The sequence below is a fragment of the Varanus komodoensis genome, unplaced genomic scaffold (assembly GCF_004798865.1).
Source record: "Varanus komodoensis strain SLA01 unplaced genomic scaffold, ASM479886v1 scaffold84, whole genome shotgun sequence".
NCBI classification, from domain to species: Eukaryota; Metazoa; Chordata; class Lepidosauria; order Squamata; family Varanidae; genus Varanus; species Varanus komodoensis.
This window is the reverse complement of record NW_025336531.1, coordinates 149476-173851: the sequence shown is the minus strand read 5'-3', so window position 1 is coordinate 173851 and position 24376 is coordinate 149476. Positions and strand designations below refer to the sequence as shown.

The 24376-nt window shown below is 43.9% G+C and overlaps 2 protein-coding genes and 1 non-coding gene across 4 annotated transcripts; 2 read left to right on the top strand and 1 right to left on the bottom strand.

Annotated features, from left to right (window-relative positions):
- Nucleotides 1-79: 79 nt before the first annotated feature.
- On the bottom strand, nt 80-4376 carry OXLD1 (oxidoreductase like domain containing 1). 2 transcript variants are annotated; one of them, XR_006413449.1, is made up of 2 exons: nt 4287-4348; nt 80-2113 (listed from the first exon to the last, which is right to left on the bottom strand). XR_006413449.1 is itself a non-coding variant. In XM_044416927.1 (2 exons), the coding sequence occupies exons 1-2, from the start codon at nt 4353-4355 to the stop codon at nt 2795-2797; spliced, it is 522 nt and encodes a 173-aa protein (XP_044272862.1). In that variant the 5' UTR covers nt 4356-4376; the 3' UTR covers nt 2726-2794. The 2 variants fall into 2 exon arrangements, 1 of the variants encoding a protein (XP_044272862.1); XM_044416927.1 differs by lacking the exon at nt 80-2113 and adding an exon at nt 2726-3247 and having other exon boundaries at nt 4287-4376.
- TRNAS-AGA lies at nt 1272-1353 on the top strand. Its single transcript has one exon. It is a non-coding gene; the product is annotated as a tRNA-Ser (tRNA).
- Nucleotides 4377-4609: 233 nt separating the features above from the next.
- CCDC137 (coiled-coil domain containing 137) lies at nt 4610-19145 on the top strand. Its single transcript, XM_044416920.1, has 6 exons — nt 4610-4722; nt 5630-5760; nt 6376-6571; nt 8383-8465; nt 11554-11633; nt 11918-19145. Exons 1-6 carry the CDS (start codon nt 4652-4654, stop codon nt 12128-12130), a joined length of 774 nt encoding a protein of 257 aa, XP_044272855.1. The 5' UTR covers nt 4610-4651; the 3' UTR covers nt 12131-19145.
- Nucleotides 19146-24376: the final 5231 nt, after the last annotated feature.

Genomic DNA, 24376 nt, shown 5'->3' with positions numbered 1-24376 from the left:
TTCTTTAAAAAAATAAAAAGATGGGATATAAATTTAATGAGCAAATAAACAATAAACCATGGGGGCCCTTCTAGCCTAGGGAGTGGCACTGATGGATCCCCCAAAAAGACGGCACAGCTCTGCATACACTGTCCACATGCTCTTTTACATCTACAGATGCAAATGTAAAAACAATCGACTTTGAAATATCTCTTACCATTGTGGGGGACACTATGGCCAGGTGGTCCGTGTGCCTGCACAGTCTGTTATTCAGTCAGTGGGCAACTTCAAGGCCTTTCTGTTTTCCCTTGTGATGATTCTTTATCTTTAAAGCGGACTTAGATTGGGCAGCCCTTCAAAGCAAGGAAACCCTCCCCCACTTTTGATGCAAGTTTTCTTTTTTCTGTAGAAGTCAATACAGGCCATTCATTTGTATGGAGCAAAAGTAAGGCACGGAAATTGACAGCACTACTGAAGTGAGTGCAAAATCCATCCCCGACATCCCTGGTCTTCTCTCAGCTGTGAGCCCTTCATGAGAAAGCGGAGGATAGTCAAAGGCATGCACTTCCATAACCTGTCCCAGGTCTCTTCTACAGGCGGCTGTAAGTATTTTGTTGTAAGCCGTCCCGAGACGTCAGTGGGTTATAAAAGCTTAAGAAAAAGAATTACCACAGAAAGTGCTTTGAACTTCCCAAAAAGGAAGCGCCATCTTCTTCATACTGACTGGTGGTTTTCTAGTATACATTTCTACCCTCTGTTGGCACACTTGATCTTCTTTCCATCCATACCTTCCCCACATAAGCTATAAAAAAGCAATTCATCTTTTCTTCTCTTTGAAAACCACAAGCAGCAATAAGTGCTTTGGATCAATGTAGCATCATTATTTGTTTTATTATAAACCATCTGCAGAAGGGAAAACCAAACAAACAAGCTGAGAAACTTAGATTGTAAGTGCTTCTGGACAGGGACCTGTCATTTTTGCCAGTGTGCTGTAAGGGTAGAGTGCTGGACCAAATACCACACAGACCCAGATTCAAATTCATGCTTAGCTATGAAGATGACATCCGGATGTCAAAACAAATCAACACAGACAGTAACTGGAAGTGTAGCTCATAATCCTTATTGTTCCAAAATCCACTATTAGGGCAATTATCTTTTTAGAGCAATTGAAGGTCACAGAATAGTATGCAATCTTAAGGGCTCTCCAGATCCTTTCATCAGACAAGGTGGCTTTGCCTGATGAAGTGTTCTGGAGAAAGAACATACGCAGAGCCCTGCTGGATGGGACCAAGGGCGAGGTGGCCGAGTGGTGAAGGCGATGGACTAGAAATCCATTGTGCTGTGCACGCGTGGGTTCGAATCCCATCCTCGTCGGACTTTACTTTTGAGCATGACTGGGAAGTAGCACACAGAGCATCTGCTTGGGTTGGAACCCCACTGTGACCAGGAGATTAGAAATCCGTCCACACAGCGGCCAGACTAGCTGCCCACGGGATCCCTCAAGCGGGACCTGAGTACCACAGCACCATCCTGTCCCAGTTCCTCAGCAACTGTGCACTTAGGCGCACTGCCTCTGAGCCTTTGTACTATTTTGTTGCCCTGAGTTGACCTAATAGAAGGAGTGGCCTAAGAATGGGTTTTGGAATGTTTCCTATGACCAAGCATGGCCACCTTTGCTTTTTGTAATCATTATAAAAGCACCTTAAATTTTAAATGGCTATATAGATATTAAAGGTAATACAATCAGACATGATGCAGAGGGAAAAAGGAAAGGTAGTTACAAAAGTGTACTAGATGAACAAAGGGCCGAATGCAGATTGAAGCAGCTTCCTATGGTCCTGACGTAGGTTCACACTGGATCACAGCATAGAAATGTTTCCACCATCCATTATTCACACTATGGCATGGAAATGACCTGTATTTAATCCCCCTAAGCCTTTATGCTTAGACACTGATGGAGGAAGAGGCTAATGGATCTCTAACGGTTCAGCCAATGCTATACGGCTTTGCGGGTAAAGCCAGAGCTGTGGTCTGAAAGCACATAATACAACAACCTTGCTCAACCCACACAGCTCTGGGTCTGGTCGGTATCTGGGCAGATCTTTTGAAGATCCCATTTTCACTGTGGTGAGTTCTACAAAAGATAATCAGGAAAACAATAAAATGAACACATGTGTGACACAGAAAGACTTAAGCTGGTCTTGGCTGTCCCAGTGAAACTAGGACTTCTTTGCTCCTGGCACCCCGGCTATGGAATGTGCTCCCCAGAGAGGTCTGCCTGGCACCATTACATGCTTTTCGGTGCCAGGTCAAGACCTTTTTATTCTTCTGTACTTTTAATGTTGAATTTTAAATATGCTTTATGCTCAGTTCGTGGATCATTTGTATTGTATTATTTGGGCATCTATGTATTTATGGGATTTGAACTGTAAGCCATCTTGAGACCCACTGGGTATTGGACAGGGTAAAAATTACCCCAATAAATAAACAAACAAACAAAAACCATCCATGAGGCCACTGTGATTCAGTTATATTGCAGGGCAAAATGATGCAAGTAACAAAACAAACCATAGTTCACAAGTCATAGAGAACAGGAACCACATCATTTCAAGCACAGTAGTTTAAATTTAAACTAGAATATTTAATATCTAAAATATTATGGATTCTTAGTTGGGTCTTCCCCCAATAGGGGAACCCTAAAATTCATAAATACTTAGAAGCCTGAAGCTTCTTATTGAGGAAGGACTGGAAATAAATAGAATTTTATTGTTGTGGGGTACACAAGCAGTTATGTAATTGCACAAGGTAAACAGTTTCAGTCTTTCTTCATGCGGAATCGGATTTCCATCTTCAGGATCATTTTGATATTCTCATCTTGTATGTGTTCCTCAACAGCTGCTAATGCCTGATCACCACCATCCTGGTAATATTTCAGAAGTTCTTCTGTATAAGCAATCCACACACAGTTGTGGCATCCAGACATGCAACAATTTGTGGGAGGGAGAAGTGTTGGTGGTTTGGAAAAAAGAGCATCTTTGTCCTTTGGGGAGATGGCCTCCACTTCCTCAGAACTAGACCCTTTGTCCATTTGGGAGGGAGCATTTTGTGAACCATTGCCTTGGGCATCTCCATGGATGTCACGTTGTCCATTCTCTATCAATATTGCAGGAAGCCTCCGTGTATTAACTAACCAATGACAGGACCTGTCCAGGAGCGAGGGCATTGCAGTACCACTGTCATGGGGATGCCTGAACAGATACAAGGTCTCCTAGCAAGTACAAAAGCAGAATAATATTTCAGTTCTAATGAAAAAATGTTCTGTACACTCTTCTCCTGTTCCAAGTATACCTAGTCAATCCCACAGAATCTAAGCAGTGCTAGAATAAATTTACTTATTCTGGAAATTTGTAATTTCAATACAAAATTTGCAAGAAAATAAATTTACCACAACAACATCATCAAAAAGAAAACTGAACAGAGACTAAACAGGAGACAATAAAGCCAAATTAAATCAATCAACCACTTTAAACTTCAAAAGCCTGTCAGAAGTCCATTTAAAAGGACCAAGATCTTGATTTTGGCAGATCTCAGCAGACATTTGCTTTCAAAATTAGGAGGGGAGCATCAAGGTAGAGAGCTACATATGGCAGATCTGGATTCAGATCTCATCTGTGCCATGTGTAAACAGTAAGTTGTTCTTAGAGAGCCAAAACCCAACAAGTCCTGTTGAATTCCTCATACTTTCTCCTTGGTGTTTAATAGTGACAATGCTAAGTAATTGGAAAATTGATTTTTGATTATTTTTTGAAATATTTAAAAATATGTCACAGATTGGAAAAATTAAATAATTGTTTTAATTTGCCACGGTAAGTCTGAATTTGACATGACCGATTCATTACACTGAATAATGAATACTGAACGTGGTATATAAACTGTCCATCGTACTGTGCTTCACTCTTTCAGGAGTATTTTCTTCCATATCTTCCCCCACCCCTGCTCTTTTAAGATCCAGCTCTGGGTGGCTACATTACTTATGAGGCTACCGGCCACTGCAGAGAGAGCGCTGATAAGAGATTAGTTCTCCATCCTGTTTTCTCCCCTTGCCTAACCAGACCGTCTCCCATTGGCTGCCTTCCTCAACCGGGTGCCTTCCGGATGTGCCTCAACAGAACACTCGTCATGCCCACAGGGGCTGAGGATGATGGAGACTGTGCTCCAACGTGGCTAAACAGCGCTCCTTTTATTTTTCTAGCGTGCCCTGACCCTCACTGCTCGAGCGCGTGCCGCCCTAGGCCCTTCTCTCTCACCTGCCCAGCAGCCGCGCCACCCCGAGGCCCCACCAGCCCGCGGCTACTCCGCACAGCGCCCAGAAGCATCTCCCCCCGCGCTCTCCCAGCAGCGGCTCTCCGTCTTCCGGCACACCAGCACTGACATCCCCCTCATCCAATAGCCGCAGCGGGTCCCGCTGGACGTGATTCCCGTGCAAAAGAGGCGTGGCCAGACAACGCGACCGATCGAGCCAATGGAAGGGCCTTCTGGGCGGGGAAACTGGCGAGACGGGAGATGGAGCGGAGGAGGGCGGGGCGCGGAGCGCCGCGCTGACGGCCGAGGGCGCGCGTTGGGCGGAAGCGGGGGCATCGCACGTGGCGCCCGCCGGCCTGCCGGGGGAAGGATGGGCAAGTCGAAACAGCGGGCTGCGGCGGTGTCTGCTGCCTCGCGGAGGGGCGTGGTGCCAAGCGCCAGGTCAGTGTCCATCCCGTTTATCGCATTTCAAGACTTTCAAAACACCCCCGGTACATTTTGCCCGTGTATCTTTACAACCGCCCTGCAAGGTAGGCCAGTGTTAGTCTCCTCATACCGTAGATCTCGAACAGAGACGGAACATGGATTCCCTAATGCAGCCCAGTAAATTTACCGCTGATGTGAGATTTCGGTTGAGTACTTCTTGGTTGATAAGGCGCATTCTTCGCCCTCATGATCGCTTATTGGTTGCCTTACTCGTTGGCTTTGTTTTTATGGCTGTATTTTTTTCTTGGGAGTCCAACTGATTCAGGCACTTCTACATGATTCCCATAATTTATTGTCGTGATAAGTAAGCAAAGGTGACTTACTTCACCGTAGTTGACTGTCCCTTAATTGGGATTGTTGTCTTTGCATCTCCTACTCTGACGCTGAGGCAGATCTAATAGAGAAAAAGTGCAAAATAGAGATTTGGACTTTTCACCATTGCTGCAGTCCAACTCTGGGAAAAAGTGTCACCTTTTCAATGTTTGTGTGTCATGCAGCTGCTAGATGTGCAGTAGCCATCTAGTCACGTGCCCCTGCAAGTTCTGTGAAAAACAAACAGCACGGAGAGCTGTTTAAGTTGGGAAGAAAGAGTGGTATCTTGATGCCATATTCTACTTCCCACCTTCTCTTCTGTGCAGAGAATATTGGTTGGAATCCAACAGAACTGATGGACAACAGGTTAAGGAAGGTTGCTCTAATCCCATGACTTGAGCTGGTCCTTTACACTACTTGATTCAGATTGTGCTTATGTCATTTTACCAAAACAAATATTGAGGTTACAATTGATGCTAACTGTTGTAATTTCTAAGACAAAATGTGGGACATGGCCCAGACTTCTTTCCCTCCTTTTTTTAACTCTAAGCAAAATGAAGAAGAAAACCAACTCAAAACCAAAATGCCTGAATGAGCAAGAAATTCCATATCGATTGAGAGAAATCATGAGGAGCCGTGATGAACTGAGGAACCCTAAGAGCAAGAAGAAAAAGAAAATGGGTAAAAAGCAGTCCCCAGCCATGTTTCTTTGACATATGAATTACGGATTGTGCCTTTACCACAATGTTACATGTGCATAATATATATCTGTGTAGTTTTGCAATTCCATGTTGAAATTATGCTTGGGGAGGGAGGCATGGGGAAGTAGTAACAGCGCAAAGAGTGCTCCTGTACTGCAGACCGTCTATTGCAAGCAACAACTTCTGTCCTATTTTTCACAGAGGGTTAGAGAACATTTCATAGAAGATGCTCTTAAATAAAAAAATATGGGCATTAACAATCTGAAAGTGAATGGATCCAAGTGTAACTTAATCCTATAGTTGATTGCTGTCTACTCTTCTCAGCTAGCTACACAGCTATGATATTTTTGGCCTGTGGAAATCCATGTGAGCTAGACAAGAGATAACAGTCACTTGTATCCTACAGGTCACAAAAACTGGTTTGATGTGCTTTTCCAGCCTGGACCACGTCCAAACAAACAGTGTTGGAGACATTAGAGACAGAGCTTGAGTTAAGTTCAGTTAAAGACAGTGTTCTGAAGAATGAAAGGAGTTAGAGTTCTCCTCTCTTTTGATGAGTCAGATCAGGTTACTAGCTTATGCTTTTTTTTCCCAGCAAGCAAAGAGATGCCTATGCTGGAGAGTGACATACCAGTGCCAAAATTCAGAAGGCGGACAGGGGAAACGGCATCTTCCTATGTCAGGCGGATGGAGCGGGAAACGCAACACGTGCAGTTCCTTACCAAAAACCAGCTACAGCGTGAACCTGAGAAAGAAGAGCCCATTCAAGAGAAGTCCAAAAGGAAAAAAGAGTAAGTTTGAGTATGGATTAATTTGTGGCGCTTCACTTAGGGAAATAGAGGAGTCTATAAATATGACTCTTGACATGAAACCTTCACCCAGTGGATGAGGATTGAATCCAAATTGCTCTGGTTTACAGGTGGAAGACTATTCAGAGAACAATTGCAGAGAATCTAAACTCTCAATACCTGTAAAAGTTTATTTTAACTTGAGTATGTATGCATGTGAATACAAGCAACTTCTTGAACACTCTGTTGGTTATTCCACAGTCTGGTACCCTCCAGACTGCAGTTCCCACGATTTCCAGTCAGTGCTGCCATTGGGCATCCCCAGTCCTCTAGGGCCAAATCCTTGACGTCCTCAGCAGTATTTCTGAGTTCATCTCAGGCAAGGAGACTGTTTGGCAACCAAGAGCAAGAACTAATGAGCAAATAGGTAAGATGGTAGACCTGGGCACATAAGCAGATTTTTACACTGGACCAACCAGAGGAAGCTGCTAACTGCCTGTCATTGTCCATGGTTTGTGATGCAGGAGTTGCCTGCAATGGTCAAATGGTAATATATTCAGTGGAAATGTGTTTTAGAATCCAGCTTTGGCCCTACAGCTTTTGCTGCTTCAGACTCTCCTCTGCTTTTTGAAGCACTTATTAAGACTTAGCTAGTGTTGGTGAATAAATGATACCCGGCGATTGAGCAAGATCAGAGTAGTGAATTAGACTGCCCTGTTTTGCCTATTTAATGACATGCTGCATTCACATCTATTTTATAAGTGCTGAGGGACCTTAAGCTTCATCTTATCCAGAAGAAGCTTCTGTTCTGTGTATATTAGACCCCACAACATCTCCTCAATGTAAAGGCTTGGCTAAATTGACTAACTGTTGGAAAAAAATGTATGCTTCCCTCACCCATATGTTTTGGCAATATCCAATAGATCCATCCTTTCGGAGTGGAGGTTTATACTATGGATAAATTTGGCACTGGAAACCTCTTTAATATTTGCAGATGTACATGTTTTACCTAACTGTCCGCCTGCTTCTTAGAACCAAACACAAGGTCAGTCTAAATGGATTTTCTGCCAAATGATAGCCAAGCAACTGATATTAGAACACTGGCCACCCTGGATAACTCTATGGGTTGAGGATTTAAAGACTGTTTCAACCTTTGAAAAGGTAGTACTTAGATGCCTCTTGTACATGAGTAAAGATAGGAATATCTGGCTTGCCTTTGTTGAAACCTATACATAACTACTTCTATGGATAGCAGTATATTTTCTTGTATACCTGTCGTTCCTAGGCTTATAAATTCCATGTGTATTAACTGCAACTGATAACATTTATGCAATATGAACTATTTGTTTTATGCTTGTTATCGTTTTTTGGTTTCCTTATAAGTTTCTGAAATTCACAATATTTTTATATGGAGCAAACTGAAGGACAGAATTTATGAAAATCTGAGATACTAGAGAGATACTAGAAGCTTGGGTGGGTCTTACTTGAGACCAAAGAGTCAGCAGATGGGCTATTGTGATGGTCATCTCTTTCCTCACCAACCTACCTTACCTGACTTGCTTGGGAGTAGAAGGTTCCTCCTGTCTAAAAAGTATAAGCTACCTGATTCCGCACAAGTTGAGCCAGCGGTAATTCCCACTGCATCCAGCAGAATGTGCTCCAGAATACTTGATAAAATGGCACATTGGTTCCTTTCTAGCACAACTGTAAGTGCTTTGGGGATCTTTTCATTTTATTTGGGGTCCCATTCTTCTCACGAAATGGAAGTACACAGTTCCAGTTATATCATTTGCTGAACCAAATTCTCCTTCTAGATTTCAGCAGAAGAAGCTGGATAAAATCCAAAAGCAAAAAGAGGAGAAAAAAATGGCAATGCTAGAAAAGGAGTTCCTGAAAGGTAGGAGGCAGTGATTTAACTTTTCAGTATACATCAGCGCAAAATGCATCAGTACACAAAATTACAAGCAACTAAAACTATTTTTAAAAATAAAGCAAAATCAATGTAAAAGTATTTAATATGCTATTAAATGCCTCAGAAAAGAAGGCAGTCTTGCCCAGGACCCTAAAGGGTGACAAAGTAGCTCTCAGGGGGGATAATATTCAGTAACTGGGGGTGCCCCCACTAAGAAGGCTTTCCCCCTTGTTGCCACCCTCCAAGCATCCCCAAGAGGTGGCCGCTGGAGGAGGATCTTTCATGTGGATAGTAGTGTCTGGGTAGGTTCAGGTAGGGAGAGGGCTCCATCAAGTATTGTGGTCCATTGGCTGTCTGGGCCATATTCCCCATACCTGACTTGGCTCTCCTCCTCCTGGTGCCAGCTCTTTCTTGACTCATCACCACACTGATTAGCTCCCCATGCCCTCTTTTTGAAGCATATACTTAGGCCCTTTAAGGGAATGCCAGTCTCCCACCAAGGACTCTTGTGTCACCCGACTGATCAAGATGCTCGGGGGTTCCTCTTGTCCTTAGGTCCTCCCCAAAACAGCATCTGCTTTACTGTCACCACCGCCACCCACAGCAGGGCTGCTTTTTACAGGCCTCTTGCCAGAGCTTGTCCAAGCGCAGTTGACGCCCAGCCACAGGAGACTGGGCCCAGCTGCACACACGGAGCAGCAAGCTGCTTCCGTTAAGCAAGTCACGTGCAACAGGCAAATGAACTTGAGCCGAAGAAAACCAAAAGATGGAAAGGTGCTTCTGCTGACAGATACTCAGAGGTGAGACAGAAGGGTTGATGTTGGCTGCCCACTGGTCAGCACCGCTCTGCTAAACTGCTTGTTGGTGCTGCTCCCAGAGAAGGCTGATGACATGAGCTTATATGATGATGCATACTTTATGATATTTGGATTGTTTATTTTAAATGTATAACTCCTCCATCCAGAAGCAATCCCAGGGTGGTACAAAGAGCACAACAAATGGAAATGCAGTGCAGTAAACAAGGTTGAAGTGGCAAGAGGAGGTGTTGTTGCTGTTAATTTTATTTCTGTAAAACCCTATAACTGAAGCTCTGGGCAGTTCACAACAGTACAGTAATAAAAATGGATATACTAAAACACAGTGTAAAATTCCAGTATGCAAAATTTAACATTTTAAATATCCAGAACAATTTCAAAGAATTTGACCTGATGAAACAGGTCTAAATTCAACCTAAAACAGATTGCCTATCCTATGTCATTAAATGACTAAGAGTAGAGGGCAGTTTGAACCTGATGCCAAAAAGATGGCAGTGTTGGCACCAGGTGGACCTCTGTGGAGACACACAAAAATGATTCTGCCACCAAGCAAATTAGTTAACAGTATTTAAAAGTTTTAAAGTGCCATGCTCAACAGGATCATTTTGATTAGTGTCAAGGCCAGGCAGATGCCAATCATCTCTCCCTTGGGAGGGTAGTCGAAAGCCAGGGTGCCACCGCCTAGGAGACCTTTTCTGTTGTAAATACATAACATTATTTCTCCCATAAATGGTACTTGGATAAGGGTTTCTCCCAAGTTATCCCAATTCATTGGGAGGATGATACAGTTCAGGTATTTAGACCTCCCAGCCAGTTAAGGATTTAAATAGGATAACCAGCACCTTGAATTGATCCTGCTAGCAATTAACCACTGTAATTCCTTAATAACTGCTCTATTAGAACAATTACAAATAAACCTGTCAAAATTCTAGCACACAGCAACTTCTGACCATGTGATTTAGCTGACTTGCCATTACTGAGTAGGCTTATCTACTCTGTTCAGCAAATATTTTAACAAAATCATTACTTAGGATTTTGTTACTTTTTTATCACCCCGCCCCCACTAACCTAACTTGGGAGTATTAGAACAAATGCACCAGGGTGGGGGAATGCAACTGTTTTTCATCACTAGTTCTGTGTAAGATTGGAAGCCCAGAGGCACCCTTTGGTGTTGAGCAACTGCTCTAGTATGTCACTGTGGAGGATGGGTTTGACCAGCTGTCCCCAACCTGGTGCCCCCCAGAAGTGCTAGACTACAGCTTCCAACAGTCTCAGGGTTCCGGAAATGACAGTGTCTTCATTTTCAAAAATTCCTAGCAAACCAAGTAGTTGCCTCTAACCAAATTTTCTCCTGTTTCTATAAGAAGGAAGCAGTTGGGTGCTGGTTTCTGCTGCTTTTCTGAAATTAGTGCCACTGTTCTTAAATCTATGAAGTAACAATCCCAGCTAAAGAAGAAGCTCTTATGTGGTATACTCACATTGTGCTGAATCCTGTGATTTAGAATGGTGCCAGTTGAAATGAAGCTTGGCAGTATTAGTAACATTTATGCAATGCATGGTGGTGATAATGCAAAGGATGGAGCTGGTTCTGTCTTTACAATAAAATTGGCCCATGCTACAATAAAACGGTTGCGTTCTAGACTAGACTTTGGGCAGGATAGTCTGTTTGGTTTATGGGATGTAGAAGCTCATTTCACACAACCCGTGGGTAACAAAAATGGTTTGTTTATGATTGCAAGTAAGTATGCATCTGAGAGGGATGGTTTAACTTGGAATCCCGCACTGAGCAAGGGGTTGGACCCAGTGCCCTTCTGGCCCCTTCCAGCCATATTCTATGTCTCTAAGACTCTGCGCTGGCTCTTGGCAACTTACCTGCTTTCAGAACCACCCAGAAATGTCCTGGTTGCGGCTTGATGTTGTGACATTTGAACCTGGCACTGTGGGCTGTTCAGGGTTAAACCACCCAGAGTTTTAAACCATGGTTTCTTGCTGGGTTAAACATGGCTTAGCACATCACAAGAACCACAATCTAGGAACAGGGTATTTCTGGCTTGTTTCTGCAAGTGGACTCAAAGCCAAAGTGGCAAGCGGGCTTATACAGGGCACTGTTCCTGTACAGCCCACTGATTCCTGGATTGTTTAACCAGGAACTGACAACTTGTGTAAACCAAGTCAATAGACAAAAGTTGGGTGTATTTTAGAGCGGCTTCCATCTCTGCAGTATCTGACTTAGTTTTATTTCTTTCTCATTCCTTCAGATTCAGTGAAATTTGGAGAAGTTGCTTTGCAACCCCCCACCCTTACAGTAAAACCAAGAAAAGGTGTCATCAAAGACAAGGTAAATAAGGCAAGGTATTCTAGCTCTCTCCTAATTTACCAGTGAGCTGCCTTTGCCCCATCCTATCTTCTTTTTTTTAAATTAATGAGCAGGAAAACTCGGGAGAGGCCATGAACTTGTGTTAGCCTAGCTTACATAAAGTGGTTTCCAAAGTTTGGGCTATTGGAGAACTGCTTCCTAAAGCTGACTCTCTGCTCATTCATGGTCATATTCTGGGTTCAGTTCATAACTCCTTTCCTCTTCACACATCTCAAGCTTCAGCCAGTCTCTTTCCTGTGTTCCAGGCTGGCCAGAGGCAGCTTCTGCTAACGTCTCTCTTGGGCTCTGGTAGAGCACCCTCCACTCAGAAAGCCGCTCATGCATCTCTGGCTCGCCAAAGGATTTTACAGGAGGAGAGAGAGCGAGTTATCCAAGCCTACCGGGACATAAAGCAACGCAAGCAACAGCAATTGATCAGGATGCAGCTTGATATGGACAAACTAAAGAAGCCAGTCTGAGTTGTTGGAGTGCTTCTGCCATTCCTAAACATGGAGCAACTTCGTACAAGCACACAACAGCATCCGGGTCTGTCGTGCAGTCAAGTGATCCTGTTTTGGAGGAGTCTATCCAGCCAACTCAGCAGGCTGATAAACTTGGGAGAGTTTATGGATGAGCATATGTTGCTCCTAGAAGTAGTCTGGATGCTTTTCAAGGCATTTTTCTTGGCCCAGCTTTGGAACTGCATAACCAGCAAAAATTGTTTCCACAGAGGATCAGCATCTCTGTTCCAGGAGCTCAAGAATGGAAACTGCTTCTTGGTCCAATCCTGCCTGGAAATTTTTGTTGAACATTTTATACGCGTGTGTGTGTGTGTGTGTGTGTGTGTGAGAGAGAGAGAGAGAGCGAGAGAGAGCGAGCGAGCGAGCGAGCCAGGGTGGTATAGCAGTTAAGAGCACAGAACTGGGACTTGGGGATCAGGGTTCTAGTCCCCACTCAGCCATGAAGCCAACTGGGTAACTTTGGGCCAGTCCTAGACTCTCAGCCCAGCCTACCTCACAGGGTTGTTGTTGTGGGAATAAATTTGAAGGAAGCGAGAGGGGAATGATTTGGAGTTCTTTGTAAGAAAAAAGGTGGGGTATAAATGTAGTAAATATTCAAGTTTGCATTTTGGGAGGTGAACATTTTTTCTATGTGACCTCTCTGGCTTACAAAAATGTAATGTGAAGTACTGAAAAACTATCTCGCTGAGGTGGATGGAAAGATAAAGATCTGTCTTAGAGTACTGTTCCTTAAATGCAAAATGAAGCACAGTAGAGATGTGTGAGGATGGCCCATGTCTCAGACAAGATACTATTATTCTCTTAAGCCTCTCTGTGCTACTTAAGAAACACAATTCTTTCAGGCTCTCTTCTGCCCTGGGTCAGCCTGCCACATGATCTCTGGAGCAGAAGTGGATCACGCACCCTTCTACAAGAAATGAATTGATTAAATCTTGCTTCCAGACAGAGTGGTTACCTCTTCTTTCCCCATCGCTAGGAAGCATGTCTTGTCCTGTTCCTCAGTTCTTGTTCTAGTTGCAAGGAGTTGCTTCCTCACTGAGACCAGCACTTGTCTGGATGGCAGTTTCCTGGGATAGGAACACCTGTGGGATAAGTCTGGCAGGGTTTCTGGGGTAGGATGGAAGAAGCTGTGCTCCTTGCTTGGAGAATTTTTCATTCAAGCTTGTAGTACAGAGCTGATGAAGCTGTCAAGCACAGCTAATGGTGAGGATGATAGGAATTGTAGGTGAAAAGATCTGGAGTGCCACAAGTTGCTCATCTCTGCTATAAAAGGAGAACATTGGCTTCCCTGCTTTCAAATCCTGTCCCACTTGCACCTGGGTAAGAACCGAAATAAACAAGAGCCTGTGCATGAAGGAAACTGACACAGTCAAATTGTCCTTTAAGCCTTCTGTGTGCAAAAACCATGTTGCACTTTACTTCGCTGTGCCAAAGCCCTACAGGCATCTTGCACACAACATCTTTCCTTTGCTTCTTTAAGATTTCGGTCCTCTTCATTCACTGCCAGGAGAATAAATAAACATACTTTATTTTAAATGAGATGGCATTAAAAAATGGGCTGCTGGTCCCTAAACAGAAAGGTGGATAGGAGAGTGTAAAGCAAGCTCTCATCCTGTGTAGCACAGATCTGTCAATAGGTGGCAGGATGTGCATACAAGCCCTGTGGATTCGTGGCTTGGCAGCGGCTTTGAAAAGTTTTTAGTCTTTAGGTTAATATAGCGGGAGCCAAGCAGAACTCTCCCGTGTACTCTCACGGATTCTCCCTGCATCTTTTGAATTGATCTAGTGTGGAATTAGGCTTCAGGTCTTGGCTCAGTGCTTGATGCTCTGAGATCTTGGCTAAACTTAAGGTAGCGTGAAATATTGGTCTAGTCTCTTTGAATTCCTCATATGCTTTCTCTTGAAGCATTTACTGTGCTCTAATCCCTGCATACCAGTGTTTTCCATTCCTTGTTGCTGAACGCCATTTGATTTGTCTGCAGGTTATCGTTGAGGTTTCTACAGCTGTAGAGTCTGCGAAGCTGCTTGGGGAGGTTGGGAGTGTGGGGAAGAGAGAGGGGCCTGCATGCCATTCAGCTTTGTTTATATGAGTGAGCACCCCGAGGCATGATTTTATTCACTGTGCAGCATCTTTACTCAGCAGAGAGCAAGTATGTGTGATAATGTCACCTTGCAGCGCAATCCAATACATTACTTAATTCTGATTCAGACCTGCAGTGTTCCAGGGAGACCTGTAAGCATGCTGGAGCAAGTATGCCTCTGATTGCTGTCTTAAAGCAACTGACAGATGGTGTCACAATGTCTGGAGTAGAAAAATGGATTTGTGCTGCAAATAAAAGAACTGGTGCTCCATTTGTTGCAAAGAACAGCACAGTCCCAAATTGTGAAGATGATGGTTTTGAATAGGCGATGACAGTAAAATGCACTAGTGAGCTTTTGACCCATACAGAATTCTTATTGAAAGAAATATTGTACAGTCATAAGAACCTGCTGCCCCACCAAAAATATTGGATATCTAGTAATATCTGTAGCTCATCCTCTGCCTTTGAAATGCATTGAGGTCATTGTTTCAAAAGGTGAAGTGCTTGGCTAGCCACTGTCTTTGGTAGCTCAGATCTCAAGTATGTTACAATAACACATGGCTGTGCTGGGGCCCTGGCAGGTTGTTCACCCCAGGTTTAAAGAAAAAATATTCTTACATGCCTGCAAGATACTCTGAGTTGACTTGGACAATCAGCTTGAGCTGATCCTAACAGTATCAATGCTGAAGGCTGAACATCAGAGTTCAAAGCTGAACTTCTAGAATTCTGTGGGTAAAACACACAGGCTTTCTTAGTAATGGTAGAGCGAAGCTAGCCAGTGTGTTAACATAAAGCTAGGAATAATTTTTATTAGATTTATATCCCACTTTCTTCTAATAACAAACTCAAAGCAGCTTACATCATTCTTCTGCTTTCTATCTTATCCCCACAACAACAACAACCCTGTGAGGTAGATTGGACCTAGAGTCTGTAACTGGCCCAAAGTCACCTAATTAGCTCCATGGCTGAGCGGGGACTAAAGCCCAGATCGTTTGAGTACTAGTCCCACACTCTTAACCACTGCATCACACTGGTTTCCTATTTTGGGTGACAGTTAAAGAAAGTTCATAGAAGTTTGGGTAGATTTATTTAGAAGCTGGATGATTCCTCACAGAATAAAGGCCCAGCTTCAGATTTGTTTACTTTGTTGTAAGGTTACACTGCTAAATTGGTAAATTTGATATTCTCCCAGTCACATCAAAAGCAAAGGGAGCCATGCTGGCTTTGCTTATTTCTGCAGTGCTCGCCTGATGAAGAGATCTCAAGATCTTGAATGCTTCCCCTTGCTTGTTATGCTTTGATTCACCAAATAAAGGTCATAGACTAACAGGTGTTAATTTCCAAGTAAGTATGTTTAGGATTACAGCCTTTATGCCTAAGGCTGGAGTTCCAGTAATGGGTGTGCAGAAATAAGTATCAACATCAATTAAGTCTCTGCAAAACATGCATAGATAGATTCTGTGTGCCCCATTTTAATTGGTGATGCTTATGTATATAATCCTAAATAGGTAAAAAGTATTTGATGCTTAGTCTATCCTGAATATTCCCTGTATGTCTATGCATGAAATCAATTCAGTACAAGATTTTATCTTATGCCTAAAACAAAATAGGTAACTAGGTCACAGAGTGTATGACTAATGTATTAGAATCACTGGTGAATTGGTGAGCTAACCAGTAGGAGTATATATACAGTGAGATAAGAACTGCTCAGTGGGAAATGGATCCAGGAATCCTGGAAGTATGTATATGAAGAAACAAAACCATTTTTCTTTTGAAACTTTGAAAGCACTGTTCAGAGTTATCTGTAAATTGAATCTGCTACCACAGTGGGTAACCAGGATCTGTAGGACCTATCTTCATTGTCCCAGTCATTTTGAAATGCTGGAGGAGAGGATCCTTAAAATTGTCCTTTTAAAATCACAGAATATGGTTCCTGGTTGACCAAAGGATAGCAGTAGCACTATCAAGATTAAAGGATTAGGAACAGAATAAAGAGAAGAGATCCGATCACTAATTTTTTGATGGCAGCTAAAATCATGATTGTTGAGTACCAGCAATCTCCCGAAAATCCATCAAGCAAAAAATGGCTGATAAAGGGGCTGGTGTTGGCAAAAATAGGCCACTTATCTGCAGTGGTTCATCTGAAGGAAGGGATAGGCTGAAATGTAAGAACAGCATTGTAGATCCTGGATTAATGCTTTTCACAGTGAAAGGATGATTAAAGTATTACATAGTAAGAGTGAGAACGATGAGTCATAGGCAGTCATTGGTCTGCATAGAGAGGGGTGGGTGAATGCGTGTGTGTGTGTGTAAGAGAAAGAGAGATTATTGAAGAGTTTTTTGGGGTTTTTTAAAGTGAGAACTGGGAGCAAGCTGCCTTCATAACGAGGAACCCTTTGCTGACTTGGGAAATGTTCCAGCCTGGTGGCTCACCACACGGGCAGCTGTGCGCAAAGCCACGGGCTTCCAGATCTAACACAAACAGCTCTTGACAATATTCTGTTTTAAATGGCTGAGTCTGTAATCAGTGCAGGTGATTAGCATCTGGTTTGAAATTTCTAGCCCACCCCTCACTTTGTGGTGCTGCTGTTAAACATGGGTTTATCCTTGTGCCTACTTCCCTACAATGCAATTGTAATTGTATTGTTCAGCCTTTTTATGGCATGATCATTTTTCAGTTTTTCTCTTTTTAAAGAGACCCGTGGCTCATAGTTCATGCAATTTAATATGCAAGTCTTAAAGGAAAACCTTAGAACACTGCTTCAGAAACCAGTGGAGCCTGCAACAAAATGTGGCAGCGTGAATGCTTCTGTTCAGTGTGCCAGGCCCTCTTTCGCCATTCCACCTCCCCACTTTCCTGGCACTTCTCCCACCCCTTCACCACCAACATTCTGTGGTGGTTCTGGCCTCCCCATTTTTATGGTTTTGCAAATCATGGAGTTTCCCCTAAGCCCTCTGTTTTCTCCCTCTCATGGGTCAGTTTCTGGGGTCTCTATCCAGATTTGAGTTTTTATTAGTATGACAAGATTATGTTGGAAAGATGCTGAGATTCACAGGATCGTGTCAATACAGAGTTGAGGCACTTGAGAGAAAAACTTCCTTATACAAGGAGGAAGTGGTTTCAAAAGGTGGTTCATCTTATGTATCCTGATGCGAGAGCATTCGCTTGACTGTATTTTAGGAATGCACTCTGCCCTAAGGCTCAGGATGCATCTCGCTCATTTTAGCCTGGATTTGACAGGGTTTAGACAACATAACTCAGAGTCAGGGCTTAAATATGAGCTGTGGTTGAATCATCATTGGTTACTGCTGAAATGTGGGCTATTGCTTTGCTCAGTCCAGCTATTAATCACAAACACCCCATGAAATAAACCATGGGTTGTGGATGCCGAACTCTTCACCATGGTTTGCTGCTTCACTGGGTTCAAGCAACATGATAACTCACACATAACCCATGTTCAGCCCTTGTGTGGGTGTTAATTGTGTTCCCTGAACCCAGTCTTTCTGGACATGCGTTTTTTTGCTGAGTTTGTCTGCTTTGCTCTATTTTTCAAGCTGAAAATATCCTAGGCCCAAATATTTTAAGGTGTTCTTCTTTTAGTTCTTGCATTGTCTGAGACATAACTAAGAGGACAGGGCATATGTAAGAGGAGCTTTTCAATGTGTTTGTTTAAGTATCAGGTTTCTGAGCTAAGTTGTGTTTGCACAGGTCACAGAAGGGTTTGGGGTTTTCTTGCTATTTTTCAGTCTTGTTTACTGGCTTGTAGTTCCGCATAATCTTTTTGTCTCCCTTCGAAGAAGCGTTATGGCTTTCCCTTCAGTGTGAGCAAATCCCTCCGCCCTCTCAGACTGAGGCTGTGATTGAGAACACGTCTGCGACAGCACAGTATGGATTGCTATGAAGCCGTGTGTGGAATATGCATAATATGAGAGTGGGAAACGTGCATAACTATAATTTTAAAAAATCAGCAGGTGTCTAATGACATTGACAAGTGGCATGAAAGACTAAATGAGGTTTTCTCTTTTCCGGTACCACAGACAACTGACATGTGGATTGAGCTGCCCAATCAACATTTCAAAAATAAGTGACATTTGAGTTTGATGGTTGCCGTACACTGTCTACAGACTGCCATCAAGAAGGGGTAATTTAAAATGCAGGCATATAGGCAGTGTGTTTGGAGAAGCTGTCATGCTCTAGAATGCGGGGCATTCCCTTCAACTTAAGCAATTTCTCCTTGTTCATAATCAATTTAAAGTGAGTCCTAACAAAGAATACCTAAGGCTGGAAATCTGAAAGGTGAAGTGGAATGAATTTTCTGGGCTAGATTGTTCCACTTCAGACTGCAATGGGGGGATTTCAGTTGTATTGTTTTCTATTGCTCCCTTCCTCAGTTGTATTTGCATTAAAAAGTTCTTTCTCCCTGACAGGCTTGCTTTTTATGTGCAAGGTTGCTGCTGTTGCTTTGCTGTGGATAAAAATTTGGAGATGAACACCACCTGCTGTTTGTAGTGGTACAGCCTGGAATCATCTTTACCACTTAGTTTGCTGTTCATTGGAACTGGATGGTGAAATTGTGACTGCTGATATTACTCCACTCGGTCAAAGCTTCTGCCACTCGAGGAAACAGTGCAGATGCAAAAGAAATGTTTCCAAATTATATGAGTTTTGAAGGGAGACACATTTTCCTACTTCAGTTTAATATGCTAGAGGTCTCTGTTCACCTCTAGCCATATGTAACAAGTGATGGCCACAAATGGCCACCTCTTTATCCAGAACACCTTCCAGGCAGTTGGATGCTCCTGGATTGTTCTCGCATTTAGACCAGCATCTGCAGCCACTTTGGCTATGTATGTGGAAGACTGCTTCAACAAAGTCTGCTTGCTGGTTCAGAGCAAACGGTCTGGTTTTTTTTATACCCACATTTCAGTCTATTGTTATCAGATGCGGCCCACACAATTATTAACTTCGATAGCAATTATATAATCCTGCTTTACAATCCACAGCTCCTAGTACAACAGATATTCTTAAAATCACAGTCAGAAGGTTTATTGCTGCTACGCCAGAAAGCACTGTAACATCTTGTTAATCTTACATATTTTGGATGACAGTCCTTCCTGCTTCTCTGCTTTTGTTTTGTTTTTAATGGTGTTTATGCTCTATTTATTTTTATACCTCTTCCCATGGCTTGACTAGAGTTTCAAATCTGTAAGAATTGATAAAATGATACCAAGTTATTAGGGTATCTGTGTGCTAGTTGCTCATACCAGAGACATATGATATGAAATGCTGGAAACTACAGACATCCCTTCTTATCCAACTTCAAAAAAACCCGTTTCTCTTTAAATACAGTTAATTACAGTAGCTGAAGGGGAAATGCCAGTGACCAGCATTGTGCAATCTGGGCTGACTGTAGCTCAGTCACATTTCTTATTGTGTCCTTGTTTCCTGCAAGTTACCCCAAATCTATTGTCAGTGCTTGTTGATTCAGTATCTGGGGTGCAGCAAGTGATTTTCAAAGTAAAAAAATCACAGTGATTGCCACATGGTGGTGCCATCTATCCTTGTTCGGTTCCCACTACCCAGGCTCTGTGGCTCACAAGCTGAGATGCACGCGTGTGTGCACACGTGCTCATACACCCTTGGCCAGAATGAGCCCGTTTCCCCCAGGATAACCCAGCCTGCAGATGCGTGTTTGTCCACAAGAAGGAACACAAGGCTAGATTTAAAAACACAGCAAACCATGAGAATGCACAGGGCACTAGGTACAACCAGAGAACCTGTGGCAGATTTCAATGTGTTCCTGGGAGAAGATGGTGCTTTAGCTCTTCCTTGGGCTGGGGGCTGGGGGCTGGGGGGGGGGGCGGATTCTGCCTTCCTGTGGGGCAGAACCAGATTGGAGTCAGGAGCATGTGCTACTAAGCACTGGCAACCTGCTTGAAGCAAGCTCAGCCTCGGACCCTGGAATAGTCTCCCTGAGCCGAGCCATGTCATCATTAGGCCCACCAGAGGAAACAGAGGGAGGTAGCTGTATCTTTTACCCTGTGGGGTGGAGGAAAGTTTATAAAAGCAGTGCGGAGGAATGTGTGTTGCTCTTCATAAATTTTCCCAGTGTTCCTGCTGCCGCTCTGGTCAAATTTGGTGCATTTCCCACCCTCCTGTACCTGTTCTATGATAGAAATAAAGCATGCTGGGAAAGCCAGTGCTGTTCAGCAGCTTGTGCCATTTGGCCCTCACTTTGCATGGGACACGATGTGGTGCAGGCTCCTTGTGACCTGGCTGGGCCCCCCTGAACTGACATGGGGCTCTGGAGGCCCCTGCACTAGTCTTGGGGGCTCCCCACTCAGATTTGTGCCTGGTAGTGACCGTTGCCACTGAGCCTGCTAGCTGTGGAGAAACATTTTGCCTGCCACACCAGTATGCCCCAGCCCTGCCTCATACCTCTTTTTGGCTTGGTTTGCGCTCCCCAGAGAGGTCCACCTGGCGCTGTCGTTATTTGTTTTTCGGTGCCAGGCGAAGACCTTTTTATTTAAGCGTCATTTTAATTGTTAATATTATTTGCTTATTTTATCTGGCCAGGGCAACTTATTTTATATTGTTATTTCTTGTATTTTAATTTTATGTTGTGAGCCGCCCTGAGGCTTCGGCGAATGGGGCGGCATAGAAATGTTTTAATAAATAAATAAATAAATAAAATCTGTAAACCAAAGGTATCATAATGATACCTGGCAGACAATGTTAACTTAGGCAGGCCTTAATTTGTGGCAATGCTCAGCTCAGGATCTGTTTCCAATAGCAAGGTTCCTGCTACTAATTTTTTACTATTTCTGTGCTCCCTTTCTCCTACACCTATAGGCTGTGTTTCTGAGCATGTTTGGAGTATATTTTCTATTCTATGTCATCCCTACATATCCAGGACATCCGGAACTGCCTTCCCCAACCTGAGGCCTCTGAATGGGACCACAACTCCCAGCATCCCTGTCCAACGGTCATGCTGGTTGGTGCTGATAGGCATCGAAGGGCTGCAGATTGAGAAGGCTGCTGCAGAGCTTCCTAATTTAGAAATGAGCTTGGCGTGGGGCACAAGTGTCACAGTCCACCTATTTTTAAGCACCTTTCAGGGCCCATCGATTTTTGCAGCAAAGCTAAGCGTGTGCTTGAAGCTCTCCCACTAAAGTCAATGGGACTTGAAAGGCAGCCCAGCATAAGCAATGCGTAACATGCCTAGTCTTTGCTTTGGGTGAGAGTTGGCTATAAATAAATATGCCTTTGCTTATGGAATGCATTTCCATGGGGACGTTGAGAAGGCCAGCAGCAAATAGCTAGTGTTATTTTACGGAGTGTTGTGTGGCAACTCCAGCGCTGCTCGCACCTATTGCAAGCCCAGTACGTGTGTTTCCAACCCGCCTCGCTTTCCACCAGGGCAAGTTTTCGCTGCTGAGCGGCATGCGGATCTGCTGCAGCCTTTGTTTGCGTTCGTTTGCAGCTGCCCTCTTTCCTTTCTCGCCCAGTATGTTCAGCAAACACATCTAGGTGGAGGACTGGTGGTAGTGATGTTTAATTAACTGGGGGACAGAGTGTGTTAGGCTGGCTATTGTTCCATTTCAATGGATCCACCCTGGCGATGACACTAGACGCTGCAGGGAGCACTAGAGGCTAGAAGCGCCAGGGGAGAAATAACCCCCTGACAGAGGAGGCAAGATGGGTCTTTGAAGCAGAGGTTGTGTTCAGGGGCAGTGCTGCTTACCTGGCATATCCACAGCGCTGGCCCATAGGACCAAAAAGATTGCAGCTCATGCTCGTGCCAAGTTCCATAGGTAAGTATGTGTACATAATTAGAAATAATTACTATCATCTGAATTTTACAGAAGGCAAGGTAATTCACCTCTTGCTTGCTTTTGCGACAGAAATGTAGGTGCCCAAAGAGTGCCCACGTAAAACCTACCTGGCAGGTGCCCACACACTTCCTTGCTTTTCAGGCCCAAAGCAAGAGGGGGTGGTTGGGGCTTCCGGACTGCGCAAACAGCTGAATGGCACATTAAACATTTACTTGCAAACCAGGCAGGACACACTGGCAGGAAGGAGTGTGGGAAGATACGCTACACTAGAATAACCCATTCCCTTTGGCTGAGGTTTGTGCAATTACTAGGAAGGCACCCCCATTAAACAAAAGGGGATTTACTTCTGAGTAAATCCTCCTTTGCTCTTCCCATTTTGCCCCATCATCAGCAGGCACAGCAGCACAGGACAGACACTGGGGGACAGGACTGGGGGACAGGGCTTTGTTGTTCTGTAACCAGGTGAGGCACCAGGAGAGCCACAGCCCAAGGTGGCACTTCACTTTATTTAAAAAAACAATTTTTATCATTTCTGGGATTCTCCCAACATAGTTTTTGGGTTCCAGTTTCTTGAAATGCTAAAATCTTCAGCTAATGTTGCAATAAGTGTCTAGTGATCTTCTTATTCTACAACTTTTAAAAGTACCAAAATACATAATTGGATCCCCTTGTTTGGACCAGTCCAAACATCTAATAAAGGTATTGTCTAGCTGTGGATCTTGGATTTGTCGTGTACCAGCATGGCTACCATTGTTTTGTTTTTTTTCTTTTAAATTTCCAAAGCTTATAAATCCCCAAGTTTTCCTCTAAATTCAGATATTGGACTATCTTCTGGGTGGAAACCTCAAGTTTCAGTTTTGTGCAAATTTAATAAGGTGTAGCACTCCAGTCGTACAAATATTTACCTGGAGATACATTCCATTTAGCTCATTATGATTTATTTCTATGTAAATGTGTTTAGGATTACACATTCTGACATAATCCTGAACATGTTTCCCATCTGCAGATTTACCTGTATGCCCAGCTGTTTCACTACCTCAAATCTCAACTACTCTTTCCTGCTCCAGAAGTCTCTCTAGCCATGTCCAGGGCTGCTCCCGAAACATTTTGTTGCCCGAGGCAGAGCAGCAAATGATGCCTTCCTTGCACCCTTCCCCTCTCAAGGTACATCATAGTACTCAAAGCCAGTTGTTTTGGTCCTTGAGCCAAAAAATCTTACAATTTCCCCTTTCCTAGCAGTGAAAATGCAACAACAATATAGTAATTTAAAAGGACAGAGAACATTTGATTAAAAAAAAAAAAACCTCTGGCAGAAAGAGTCAAGAGAGGCAGCAGGAGGGGAAGCACTTGTGGGCAAAAAGCCTTTATTTCAGCTACTGCCCTTTCCCCCCAGTTACACTAAAGCAACATTTTTCAAAATAACCATCTGCACAGCGGATTCCTGTCTCTGAAAGCTTGTTATACCCAAGCGAACGTGTGAGTCTTTAATGTGCCCAAGGCGTTCAGTCTTTTGAGCACAAAGAGCAAGGAGTCCCTGTCGTCCGCTCACTTCTATTCACCTTTCTCTAGCCTAGTGAAAACCCCTGAGGCTGAGAGGAACTGTGCACCCCTCAGGATCTGGCCACATGGGTCATGCAAGGAACGGTGCACTGCAGAAAGAGGACCACAGAGCCAAGGGGCCCTCACCACACCCACCCACCCAGCCAAGCACGTGGTGCGCCCTTACATTACCGTGCCCCAGGCTTAGACATGGCTCCCTGCTGGAGCCCTCTTTGCCTCAAGGCACGGGGCCCGGGCCAGCTTGGAGGAAGGCCTCTGGCACTCCATTCAGATGTGGGTGGCCAGTGCGCCTACTCTTCCTCTAGCCGGGGCATCGCTGCCTACAGCAGGTGCCAGGCCCAAGGGAAGTGGCCCAGGAGCACTCACTTGGGCAGGTCTCTGAAGAGTCAGGCACACTCCAAGAAAGCCAGGTGAAGGTGGCGTGTTATTTAGTATATTTATATCCCATCTTTTTTCAAGGAACTCAAGGCAGCTTAGTTTTCTTCCTCTGTTTAATCTCATCCTCACAACAACAGTCCTGTGAGGAAGGTTGGGCTGAGAGTCTGTGCCTGACCAGAAGTCACCCAGTGAGCTCCATGGCTGAGCAGGGACAAGAACCCAGATCCCCTGAGTCTCAGCCCCACACTCTTAACCACTGCACCAAACTGGATCCGTTTAGGCAATTCTGTAGTCTGGATTTGATGAAAATGAGCACAACATGGAAAGAAAGGCAGCAGTCTCTGCTCTA